The sequence below is a fragment of the Rhinopithecus roxellana genome, chromosome 7 (genome assembly GCF_007565055.1).
Source record: "Rhinopithecus roxellana isolate Shanxi Qingling chromosome 7, ASM756505v1, whole genome shotgun sequence".
In the NCBI taxonomy this organism is placed as follows: Eukaryota; Metazoa; Chordata; class Mammalia; order Primates; family Cercopithecidae; genus Rhinopithecus; species Rhinopithecus roxellana.
The window spans coordinates 89383343-89397353 of record NC_044555.1 but is presented as its reverse complement, the minus strand read 5'-3'; the positions used below and the strand labels follow the sequence as shown (position 1 = coordinate 89397353).

The 14011-nt window shown below is 41.3% G+C and overlaps 1 protein-coding gene across 1 annotated transcript in view; it reads right to left on the bottom strand.

The window, feature by feature from the left end:
• PTCHD1 (patched domain containing 1) overlaps positions 1-14011 on the bottom strand; it is a 61067-nt gene that overhangs the window by 14344 nt on the left and 32712 nt on the right. Inside the window, exon 2 of the mRNA XM_010375014.2 lies at positions 293-953. Coding sequence (XP_010373316.2) covers positions 293-953 — 661 coding nt within the window. The remainder of the gene's footprint in view (positions 1-292; positions 954-14011) is intronic.

Genomic DNA, 14011 nt, shown 5'->3' with positions numbered 1-14011 from the left:
AGCCCAACCTAAGACACTGGGACACAGAGAAGATTAATACCTGCTAAACACCACATGGCTGCTCAATGGAGAGTCAGCGCTAGAACTCAGGACTTTGAACTTCTGGCACATTTACCAGATTAGGTTGTTTTTTGCTGATTACCAGCACTTTATAGAGTTGGTCCCAGGACTTCTGGGCAAAATGAAGATACTATAAATGAAACAAAGTTGTTAGATGGCTATTCCTGGCCTTTTAGGAACCCAGTCAACACCACCAGCAGGAGGAAACAGAAAAATGAAGGGTAGTAATTACCTAGCATGACGAAAGGGACTCCCAGGAAGGTGGAATTATATTTCCCACCAGTAAGATTGATGATCCCAGCTGCAGTGAGAGTGGCCAGGCTTATGGTCACCAATCCGAGCAGGCCTAGCCAGGGTTTGCTGCGGACGCAGTCCTGCATAGTGCAGCAAAGGATGGCCATGGTAACCACCAGGATCAGGCTGGTGACCAGGTAACGTTCTGATACGCGGCTGGTCTTCTGGAAATCTTCCCTCAGTGAGGAGGACGTGTAAGGGTACATTTTGACTTTGCTGTTGGATTTCTGAAACAGTCTGACAGTGTCGCAGAAGCTGGACTCCCACCTCTCGGCCACCATGTCATTTAGACTGTTGATTGACTGCAGGTAGTAGGTGAGCTGGATGGCCTCTGCAGATTTCACCCGGTCTTTGCTGTGCACAGTGACGCCCCCAAGCTGGTGCCCATTGTACACAGCCCTCCCGTCCTTTAAGTGAGTGATTGGGTATGTGATAGCAAAATTGGTCCGATTGGTGGCCCGAGCGTTCTTTAGCTCTTCCAGGACGTGCACTATGTCATCCACGATGCAAGTCTTATCATTATTCAGGATACATATATGGGCAAACGTGTAATTAAAACCAGGCCTTGGAACCTGGATCTTGGTGACAGCAGCATGCAACTGTGGGGAAAAAAAATGACAGTATTTATTAATCAAATATTTCTATTTTTGTTTTTTGGAGAGGGTAGACATTCCATCTGTAAGCTAAACAGTTCAAATTAAATGTTATAAACCTAGATAAGAAATAGGTAGTAGGAATGTGAAACACACATTTGACCAGTGGTTCTCACAATGTGGCCCCTAGAACAACAGCAGCAGCACAACCTGGGAGCTTGTCAGAAATGAAAATTCTTAGGCCCCATCCCAGACCTGGTAAATCAGAATTTCTGGGGTGGAGCCCAGGAATTTGGGTTTTCACAAGCCCTCTTAAGAATTCTGATGCAGCTGACGTTTGAGAAATGCTGCATTAAAGCACCAGTATTCTTTCCACGTGTTCTTTATTTGTGACCCAATTGGTCTATACTATTGGGAAATCTTATATAGGTCCCCTGTTTAGTTTCCCTCTTGAAAATGTAACATAAAAAGTGAACTAAGGTGCAATTCCAAATGCAGATATCCTCTGCTGACTCGTCCTCTGATGCTGATTTGCAGGGCAGTTAAATGATCTCTTTATCCAATTAAATCACTCTCTACCATAAAAGACAAGAGGTTTACCTTGAGGGTCCTTGTTTTCTCTGGCTTTCCTTGCCTACATGTATGGGAAGGGAGCTATAACTGTAAGAGCCTGGCTGGGATATATGGGAATCATGCTAAAGCAGAACAATGGGATTTATTCTACACACCTTGCTCCATATTGAATTTGCTGTGCCCAGGTGCTGAATGCTTGTCATCAAAATATGCATGAGAATACAAGCACTAATTTAACTGCCCCTACTACATGCCAGGCACAATTCTAGGCTCTTTATACAGATAAACTTATTTAATCCTTGCAGAAAATTACAAAGTAGGTACAAGTACTAGCTTCATTTTATAGATGAGGAAATACAGAGAAGTCAAGTCACTTGCCCAATGTCACACACATAGTAAAAGGCAGAGCTGAGCTACACCAGGCAGTCTGGCTCCAGAACCTGTGCTCTTGGCCCCTCACCATACACCTCTAGGCATCTGAATGCCTAAGGTTCTTGTTAGCAACTAATTTCTGAATTTGTGCTTTTACTGCCCCACCCCTAAAAGTCACAAATGCTCAATTTCAGATATGTACAAGTATGTGTAATCTAGTAAGATAAGAAAACAAGGCAGTCGAGGGTGTGGTTGGACTAAGGGACTTAAATGAGCTATTACCACGTGTCAGGGCTTCACGCCTTAAATTCTCTCAACAAGTCACTTTACAGATAAGAAAACTGGGGCTCAGGGAGACCATGTAGGTAGGAGGAAGGGCGGGGCTCATCACTGTCTTTTTAAAAATGGCATCATGGTACCGTTTCAGTGGTAGCTACACAGGTCCTTAGTTTAACTGTTTTGACTCACCAGCAGCTTATCCTCATGGTGGCTTTGCTTTCTCTGTATAAAATGTGGCCCGTGTGCAAAATGAGGCCAGTGACAGACATGTAGTTGAGTGTTAAGTAAACTAGTACATCTACGACTGTGCTTAGCACTGAGTGGACTCTCTCAAGAGTATAGACAGCCATTATGACATATCTGATGAATGAAGGACATTTCATCTGTAAAGAAGCTAGAATTTAACATTCACACAGTTGTTATACTGTAGCTGTGCCACTACAACTCACTACCTTCTCCATGATCCTGATATATTTTCTCTCAAATCTGTTCTAAATAGATTATCTGTTAAGACACTTTGCTGCACATGTGCCTGGATGAGTGGGATATTATGCTTTTAAAAAAATGTCTGAGGGGCACCAGCTATCAAAGTCCTTTCATTAGCACAGAGCATGAGTTGAGAATCCTAATTCTCAGTGGCCCCTTGCCCCACATCTCTTCATGGGTACCAACCCACAGGATCAGAAAACATTTCATTGAATTATGTTTGGCTGAAATAATTTGAATTCCTTTATATAAATATGTCAACACACACACACACACACACCCCTAGGAGGCTACTTTCACAGCCTAATCATATGCTAAATGTTTGTTTTGATGCTTTGGGATTAATTGTGAAAAAAATGTCTTCAATGATTTTAAGCTGTGAAAGTGTGTTTTTATCAATTCTTCTCTAAGCATGGCCCAGTGAATTTTGATTAAAAGAACTCCTAGTTACAAAATATTTCAAATTATAAAAGGTTATTTTGGAAGAAAGAAGAACTTAGAGGAATTTAAAGACAAGAGAGAGTTTTGATAAGTGTTGAAGACTTTGGGAAAAGATTCAGAATAGTCTAGAAAAGGAGTGGTATTGAAAGCATGCCTAAGTGTAATATTTAGTGCATTGTTTGTTCCCATGGGCAGTGTAATAAATCTCCCTTAAAGTGATTACTAAATATGTCAAGAGAAAAAGATTGCCAAATAAGATGGTGTTAAGCCACAGGGCTGAACCCAATTATAGCAAGGGGATATTTTCCATCCATTCTCTATGACGACTATGCCCTGCTGGGTGGGGAGTTGTAAACTATTTAGTGATCTTCCAACTCTGCAGATCTACTGCTATGACCCCAGGACCATACATCGAAGAAAACAGACACCATGTTAACCCGCGTACTACAAGACCATAGGAGGGAGTCTTGGAAAATGAGAATCTTAATGAAGTTTGAGAGGGAAGGTTTCTTAACTTAGTTCTAGAGCTGCTGTAAGATGAAACTGCCTTGACTTTCCGAGAGAGTGGTGGGTAGAACATGTCACTCTTGCTTCTGAGTGGCAGAGTTCTGCAGAGTGACAAAGCAGCCAGAGAGAGGGTGTTGGCTGACGCCACCCACCTAGCAGGGGGAATCTGTAGGATTCTACTGTGGGATAATAAGGGTTATAACAAGGAGTTGAGACTCCCTTCCATGACTTCTGCAGTGGCTCAGTTCTGATCTTTGGTGCTTATGAATACACATGAAATACAGACACAATCCACTCTTGGAAATCCACATAGCCATGGGCAGATATACTGCACATGCTACCTGAACATCTACCTATACCGAGTTTTAGCGTGTCCTGATTTACTTTCCTGAAAGAACCCCACTCAAGGCAGTAGAAACATTAGCGGATGTTCTAAACTGTAGTACCAGATATATTCACAGGAGGAAAAGGAAGCTAGGGTTTGAAGCTATGCTTCAGATAAACCACAAAATGGACAACTGCAATCCACATAAGCTTGTTATTGAACTAGGTAAGAGACACTCTTCTTAGAAAAGAAAAAGAAGGGAAAAATGACACAAACTGATCATCCTGACCCTTAATGTGGTCTAAATCTGTCATGTGAAATAACATACAATCCATGTTTCCATAACTATGTATAGATTCTAGATTATTCATTCAACACACATTCAACAATTACTTATCAAATCTACTATGTTGTCAATAATAGCATAATTTCCCTGAATTTAGCGTGCTTGCACTCGCACATGGAAAAAATCACATGAGATGCAATGTCCAAAACAAAGGGAATATCCTAACAGTAAACAACGCCAAGTGCTTTGTACTAGTAAAGCCCGATCCAGTGTCAATTTCAATCACACTATTTTTGATTATTAATTGTATTTGCTGCCAAAGAGGCCAAAACTGAATGTGACATTGAGATTAGTTTTAATCTGAAGCTCTGAACGCATCATGTAAATTATTAGCTTCGTTGCTCTCATCATCCTTCAGGTTAAGAATGATTATGGTAATAGTAATTAGTTTTCTAAGTGCTTTCTATACAGTTAAAAAATGTATTTAAAACAGACTCTATGGCAATGGTGACACGATAATCCTCATTTTATAGCTGGTGCAACTGAGGCCTAGAGACTTTGAATCGCTTACCTAAGATGAGCCAGTAAATAAGGACAGACCTGATTCTCAAGTCTCACTTCACAGCAGGACACTTAGCATAGACCAACAAATTCAGCAGTGAGCATGAAGACAAACTTGGCGGTGGATAAAGAAATGTCAGCCCACCTGCTTCAAATAACTGGCAGTGGATATGACTGAGCTATGGGATGGCCACAATTGGAGATATGGGGTCCAACAAGAGAGACCAGAAATAATCCAAACAGCGAAACTCATGTTCAGACAACAGCAATATTACATGGCAGTATTAACAGGTAATAAAGGGGATGGGTTTAGAGTTTAACAATTTTTCTTAATCTCCATCCAGCCTCTGATGTTGCTAAATAAAATTTCTCATTGTTCAATTCCCACCTTTGAGTCAGAACATGCGGTGTTTGGTTTTTTGTTCTTGCGATAGTTTGCTGAGAATGATGGTTTCCAGCTGCATCAATGTCCCTACAAAGCACATGAACTCATCCTTTTTAATGGCTGCATAGTATTCCATGGTGTATATGTGCCACATTTTCTTAATCTAGTCAGTCATTGATGGACATTTGGGTCAGTTCCAAGTCTTTGCTATTGTGAATAGCACCACAATATAAGAACACTTGGACACAGGAAGGGGAACATCACACACCAAGGCCTGTCATGGGGTGGGGGTAGGGGGAGGGATAGCATTAGGAGATATACCTAATGTAAATGACGAGTTGATGGGTGCAGCACACCAACATGGCACATGGATACATATGTAACAAACCTGCATGTTGTGTACATGTACCCTAGAACTTAAAGTATAATAAAAAATTTAAAAAAAAACAACAAAAAACTTTTCAAAGACAGGCTTCCTAAGAAAAATGGTCCTGGGGCACAATGGAATCCAGTAGTAAGAAGTTTTGGCTTCCAGTGTGGCTTTCGCTACCTACCTTAAGAGTATCAGAAACCTCAGGAATGCCACTCTGCTTCTTTAAGTCTGAAACTTCAGGTCTCATATTTATCAGTAAAAAAGGGTGTTGGTCTAGCTAATATTTAAGGACAGACCCTTCCAGTTTTAACACTACATAATTCTAAGATGAGTGATATCCACAAACTACATAATCAGACACTAGGTGAGAGAAAGTTAGCTTAATAAATATCAATTTGAACATTATTACAGCTACTTGAGGTATGCTTTTCTGACACACAGAAGTTCTTTTTAGGGCAATCAGATCTAATAGATGAAACCCAGAAGGAAAACAGGGTAAAGAAAATAGGTTTACTGGGAGAAAAAAAAAAAAAAAAGATTTCCCTCTCTGAGTGATTTCCCATTCTGGGGAGGTGCTGGCTCTTATAATCCCCTTCTGCCAGATCCTGGGACAAAGCCAGTGTGGGCTGCTTGGTCACGACAGGCCAGTCTAATTTCCTCTCCCTCTCCTTGGCACACTCAGATCTTCCTCAGAAGACAGCAGGGACACTTTGTAGAGGACAGTACAGAAGGGAGGAAGGATGTATCTGCTCCTGAGTGGTGATTAACACAGGAAAAATACCGGTGGGTTTAGAGGATCTTATACAATACCTTGCAGGGTTTTTTTTTTTTGGGGGGGGGGGGGGTATTTGTTTCTTGTTGAAAAGGGAAGAGGGAAGGCAGGAAGGCCACTCTGCCCATGCAGGGCAATTAACACGCTCTGGGAGCAGCCGCAAGCAGTCTCCAAGCAATCTCATCTGTGAGGGAAGACTCGGACTTCGTATGGGTTCCCCATGTCCCAGCAGGATGGAGCTCCAGTCACCTCCAGTGGGAGTTAGCCTGATGATGCCCCCTTTATAGACTGCCTTCCCTTCCTTGTCTCACGTTTCCGCCCCCTTCCCACTTCTTCTACTCCCAAATAAGCTGCATACATTAAAAAATGTAAAAAGGAAGATTATGATTTGACTTCTTAACATACATCATCCATCCTCAAATATTACCTTCCAAGTGACACTAAATCAAAAGTGCTTAAAAATGCTTTCAAGGAATATCTGTTTTTCACCCCTAAATGAAATGTTCCCTTCACCAAATCCCTCCAAACTACATGTCTTGATCTGGGTCTGTATTCTGCAACTGTAAATGGGTAGGTGCTAACTGGCAAGGTATCCTCACTCAGGACGCAAAAAAACACCTTGAAGTGGATGGATCTGTCTGCTGCAGTTCATAAATTACGCTAGCTCCCTTGGTGTTATGTTCTGTCTTTGCATGATCTCACTCTCACCCACTCTCTTTCCTCTTCTTTTAATAGAAATGCATTACATCAGAACACCAGAAGTCGCAAGTTAGGGATTGTTACCGTGATTCATTTGTAGTGCAGCCAAAAGCAAGTTAGTCATCCCTTAATAAGTGAACAGAAATATCATCTTGCCTTTGAAATATTACATTTCCAGAGGACACCAAATTTAAGCTGTAGATATAGCCAAACAAGTGACTATCTATCCACACACTTCCTCTGCACATGTGTGCCTGGTGCCATGCTCACCTGCTCCAGTGACAAAAGACAAATGGTTACCTCTGTCAGTAATGCAATACCAGTGCAGGTCTGGGAGAGCGGAATACTTCTGTTTTGCTCCTTACTCGACAGGGTGGTAAACACTCTTATTGCGGGTGTTGACACTGAAAAGCAGCCAAGACAGCCCCTATTGTAATTCTCCAAACAAGCTGAGTTTGTCTTTGCAGGCTTGGCTGAAAAAACAAGGCAGCTTTGGATTTGAAGCAGAGAAATCTGAGATTTTAGAAACAAAAAATAGTGATGGTGAAGGAAAATGCAATTGCAGTATCTCATTGCAACTTCTGCCTGATTCCACATTGGTATGGATAAGACAGTCAGTACAGTGAACCACAGGTTCAACAATCTCTTTGTTCCCATAGTCTGGGAGAAAATTTCACTTGGTCTTGATTTTTGAAAAAAATCCTTCATATTATGAAGATACTTGGCAATCTGTAAAGTTGAACTTTCTGATTAGAGTGTTTAAAGTGGCTGATAGAGTGGCTATTTTTAAATTCCCTAAATCCTCACTTGATTTTCATGATCAAGCTTAAACTGTAGTTGAGCTAGTTTGTGGGTGAAGAGTTTTGTTGGATAGCTCTAAGAGGACCCGATGCTCACAGAAACGGGAGAATGTTAAAGCTGATTGGCCGGGCAAATGGCAAAGGGAAGTCCCAAGGAGCCAAATGCTTGGGCTTGGGAACAGGCAACAGCTGTTATAAGATTTGATTAGCAGACCACAAATAACCATGCAAGGAACAGGAAAAACAGGATGCCAAGGACATTCAGGTCTAGAGAATGACCAACCATGGACCTGAATGGGAGGAGCACTGTATCAGGAGTCAGAAGGCTTCAATTTTAGTCCTGGTTCTGGGTCTTGCTGACCACATGACTTAGAGATAAACAAAAAAATGAACCTATGAAAACACGTCACTTTCCTGCTTTAAATCCCCCAAGAGTTCTTCATCATGCTCAGAGCACTGACTGTGGCCCCTGACACGAAACATTGTCTTTGCTGACCTCTCTGGACTGCTATTTCACTATTCTCACATTGCAGTGCTCGTCTTGCTCTTGATTCTGCCTGGGACATTCTTCCTCCAGACACTTACAAAACTTGTGTTCTCACTTCCTTTACTTCCCTGCTTAAATGCAATCATCTTTCCTGAACCCACCCCCAATTAAAAAAAAAAAAACAAAACTAGCATCTTTGCCCATCACCATCATCTTTTCTTGTTTTAATTTTTTCATGGCACCAATCATGACATGACATTATCATCATCTCTGTTTTATTCTGCTGCCCCCATTAGAATATGAATTCTGTCATGCCGGAACGTGTTTCTGTTTGGTCCACCTCTACATCTCCATTAACTAGAACAGTGCCTGGAACACATAACAATTGTGAAGTAAACGCATGAATATAATAATCTCATGAGTAAAGGGACTTTAGTTTGTCTCATCATGGGCATGACGAAAGCCAAATGAGATGATGAATGTGCATGCATTCTGTAAACTCTTGAGAGCTACACAAATAAAATTGTATTATTATACAGCAGGAAGCATGGATGGTAGCTCCTCTGGTGAGTGGTCTTACAGCTGTCCAAACGTAATCTACAATTGAGTCCTGGAGCCTCTAATCCTTCCCGACTTGACAATATCTTGTGCTTTTGTGGGAGGGACATGGGTTACGAGGTTAGAATGCCACAAGTTCAAATCCTGCCTCTGTTCATAACAAAGCTGGGCCCTGCACATATCCCCTCATCCTTACCACTTCAGTGCACATCATACCTATTTCCAGCCTGATGTGGAAATACTAACATACTATCTCAATTCCAAGCAGCCTGGACCTATGACTAAAGACAGTCAGTATATGAGCAGCCCAACTCACGTGTCCTCCTAAATGGGATAACCCTGCAACATGCGTTCCTCACTGTTTCCCAGAGTTCCCCAGCAGGATTAAGCTCCAGTTGCCCACAGAGTAGCTGGCTTGACAATGCCTCCATAGCCGATGGCTTTTCTTCCCTGCCTCATGATGCTGTTCTCTTCTCAATGCTTCCTGGGATTGTCTTCCAAATATTCTACTCTCATGAAGTGCTTGACTCCAGGTTAGCTTCTAGGAGAACTCAAACTAAGACAATGACTTTAGGTATTTAATTCACTTTTGTTATCTGAATTATGGGAATAATCCTTACCTCATAAAGTCATTATGATAACCTATAAAAGGTGTCTGGCCTGGCATTTAGTATTAGGTTAAACCGTGTGAAATTGCCATTTCTATAGGTTAAAAAGTAGTTGAATCGTGGCAATTTTATGTGAGTCACCTAACTGACCTTTCGTCAGTGTTTGTTCTTTCCCCTCCTGCCTCTCCTTCTCCCCAAGAGTCCTGTCAGAACCTGAGCTATCTGAGGGCCTATCAGACAATTTTGTTTTGTTGCCAAGAGACAGTTTGGTGGTATCAGGGCAGGATTTTAGAAAAAAGACAACAGTTTTGGGCTAGGAAGGATCTCACAAATCTTCTCATTCCCTTTTCCACAAGCAAAAACAGGGCTGCACACATTGTGAGCATGAGTCCCTACATGCGACTGGAATTCACAATTTTAGTAGTTTCAACTTATGAAAAAAAATCAAAATGCCATATAACCTACATCCCCAAGATATTGAAACCGGCTAATTAATAATACTGGTAAATCAAAAAATATATAAATGTCTTCATCGGATGAGCTCTTTGGCAATTTTTTTTCCTTGAAAGGATTTGCTATGTTTCTAATGGGCACTGAACTTGAGAACAACGGAAATTATGGCTGATGAAAGAAAAAATAAGAAAGTTCCACCTAATGATATGGTAACAGCTCTCCTGAATGATGGACCATAAGCCTTACCAAGGATGAGTACTCGATGTAATTCATAAAAGAATGTATTACAGGACAATGCATTTTTTCTTGACAATAATTTTTCTCTGTTCTCAAGGTTCTCATACAAAGCTACTGCCCTTAAAAATCACAGGAGCATTTCAGCCACTGCCCTCCCTTTTCTGATCTGAAAAGAGGTCTCACAGGGTAAAAGGTCAAACTATGATAGTTTCTATGATTCAGTTTGCTAAGACCTTGACCCTTCTGGGAGGTGCTGATGTTGGTGGTGTGGTTTGGCATGATGGAGTCAAGACTGCCTAGGCTCAAATCCCAGCTTTGGTACTAAAGAGATGTGTGATCCTGGACACTAAGCTGTTATGTAATAGCTATCCCTAGCCTCAGCTTATTCATCTGTAAAATGGGGACAATAATAGTACCCATCTCATTAGGACTGTTGAAGGATAAATGAGAAATTGAATGTAAATTGCTCTGTACAGTCTCTGACACACAGGCAGTACCCAGTAAATGTCTGATAGCAAAGACAAAATGAACAAACAGAAAACCCCATTTCTACTTTCTGTTGTGTCTTGTCTAATTCAACTTTTTTTTCCTTTAAATAGTGAAACTTCCTCCATTTTTCTTGAAAAGTATATTCAATGAAATGTAAAGGTGACAGATTTTTGCTCACATCTTTGCTGAAAGACTAAGGGGTAAATGGGGTTAGAAGCATGGATCAGTACAAATACTTGAAGAGAACGGCCTAGGTAGTATGTGTTTAAAGTTAGCGCTCTTAATCCCAGTATAAGCTCCAAGCTTGAAAACTGTCCCATCATCTGCAGGTTAGCTCTCTAGTTAGATTACTGTGCACATCAACTAAAGGAATGCAGTCTAGGCAGGAAAAGATGGTGGGGGTAAAAGAAGGAAACTAAAAGGTATTAAGTGCTTGCTAAGTGTTGGACATTGTGCAAAGAATGCTACAATCTATCATCTTATATAACCCTGACAGCAAATCAGGGAGGTAGATATTACACCTCCATCTGCAGGTAAGGAAGCTGAACCTCTAGGAGCTTAAATAACTTGTCCTTGGCCACAAATTTTGTAATGGATCAGCCCAGATTTAAATCCTTGGCTCAGAAAATTGTCCCCTAATGAGAGTTCTTCTGGAAAAGTAAAGACTTTATCCCCTAATCTCTGTGCTTTGGATATTTGGATATTGATACATTTGCTTTCTGGCATTAGGCTTAAACATGGTCAACTCACAGCATGAGATGGTGATGAGGTAGCAAAGTCGGAGGTCAACCATGATAAAGCAGCCTAGGAAAAGTAACAAGACTCCGAACAGTACCAAACAGTGAAACCCAGTGAATGCCAGATATTTACAACAGAAACTTCAGAGAGGAGCCACAAGCCCATTACCAATGACAAGCATGCGCAAATAGCTGGAGATGAAGAAAACAGATGTGAAAAGAGAGAAGACTTTCATCAGTCAAAATAGCATCTTTTGCATCATGTATGTTTCTTTTTTTTTTTTCTTTTTTGAGACGGAGTATTTTTCCTTTTGTTGCCCAGGCTGCAGTGCGATGGCGTGATCTCGGCTCACTGCAACCTCCGCCTCCTGGGTTCAAGCGATTCTCCCGCCTCAGCCTTCCGAGTAGCTGGAATTACAGGTGCTCGCCACCACGTCCGGCTAATTTTTTGTATTTTTAGTAGAGATGGGGTTTCACCATGTTGGCCAGGCTGGTCTCGAACTCCTGACATCAGGTGATTCACCCACCTTGGTCTCCCAAAGTGCTGGGATTACAGGCGTGAGCCACCGTACCCAGCCATGTATGTTTCTTATACAACCCCTTGACCTCAGACACACACGAGGAAAAAAGAAAAAACAAAATAAAACTTTACAGAACATACTTGTATAAAGGGCTGGCAGTTTGTGGATTTACTGAAAATATCAGATTGAAGTTAGGGGTGTTATAGGACTTGAGTATCATCTCTCCCCAAAAGCAGTTTAACACTAGAATATACATGCTTCACGAGGGCAGGGATTGTGTCTGTTTCGCTCAATCCTATCCCAATTACCTAGAGTAGTGCCTGGCACATAAAAGGAGCCCAACAAAGATGTGCTGATGAAACCTTCAGTGTTTGTTCCTTCTTGCTGATTTATAGTTCTCTGGTGACATTGAATGATACTTCATTTGTACCCAAAGGCTACTGTGCTACATGCATATCATTTACATCTTAAATAAACAGATGACATTGAATTTGGTCTTGTTGCTTACATGCTGCAGACAAATGGCTGGTCTCGTTAGACACATGGATATGGTTAAACTATAATCTAAAAAAATAAGAGCATAGAAACAATTTAGGTAGGCAACTGGGGACTGAAGTAATTATGTGCTATGCTTAATTATAGGGTAGTTTGAATTTTTCATGTGTATTTGGTTTTTTTTCTTTGTATTTCTTTTTATTTTGAAGAGAAAAGGTTTTGTTTTTTTTTTGTTTTTGTTTTTGTTTTTTTTTTTTTAATACAGAAGTCTGGAGCCTATTGTAAGAATTTCTGTGTACCTTCCATCCAATGCCATGTCCTCCTGTTCATGCTGTTGATGGGTAGTGTGACCATATAATTTCTCATTCAAACTGGAACACTTTTGGGAGTGCAAGAGGGCAGTGTTAATTTCACAGGAACAATAGGCATAAAATGGGACTATCACAGGCAAACTAGGTTGTATACCCTTCCTATCTTTGGATGTCTCAGACGATGCAAGCACTGATGTAACTTCATCTGCTTATGCCTCACAGAAGACCTGAGGTGACAGTCCTGTGGTTTGCAGCCCATTGCTGCTGATGGAACCTAGAATATTGCATGTAACCCTATCCTGTCATCATAAAGGTCTCCAGGAAAAGAATTTGGAAAAACTTCTGTCTGTAACCACATCCAACCACACCTATGCTCCCACTATTGCAACTTCCTTCCATGTGAAGACTCTGATATATTGGCAAGATTCAGTTATCCTGCAGCCTGGTTTTGCTTGCTACTTTAGAGGTGGAGTGCATCCACAGGACCCTCAGAACATTTCATCTACCTTCCCTGAGCACAGCAGCCCTACTGAAATTGACAGATAGCTTCTACTAAGCTGTCTCACTGGCATGTGGCTTCTGGAAGTGATTTGCCCAGCCAGGAGCAAAGATTGCTTTCATGTCCAAAGATGTCACTCTGGGTGATTCTATCTTGCTTTAATGGTGACAATGGCTTGCTAATTTGGCTAATGAAAATTTGCAAGGCTCGCAGATGTGAAGTCTGTGATGGGTCTCAGACACTGGGCAGGTGGGAGGCCAGTGCTTTTTTGCTTTGTTGAGAATTAGAAGTCATGCTGATAAAGTCTTCTGCACTTCATCACCAATTATAGCAATGATTCATTTACTCAACATATATTAAGGGTCTACACCATACTGGGCATTATGTAAGCCCTGGAGAGATAAAGAACATTGAGACATAACTTTATCCTCAAGTAACTTAAGAGTTTAGTGGAGGGACTTCAGGCAGATTCTCAGAATTGGTTAGCACAAGCGAACCACAAAGTGCAGTGAGTGTTACAGTGCTATGACAGGAATAGCCAAAGGGGTATAGGGAGTCTAGTATGTTGCTGTCTAGGATATATGCGTATGTGAGGGGGATGCAGGGGTGCGTGTGTGTGTACCAGGAGCATGTGTGTAGCAGTGGTGAGTGTGCAATGGAATAAAAGCTGGAAAGGAGACAGGGGCCAGATGAGGGAGGATCTTCTCATTCATTCATTCATTGAAATTTATTAGTAACTATTAGTAAATCTTACCTCAAGCCATGTGAACAAGACAAACATGGTTCTGCCCTCACAGAAAATTCAAACTG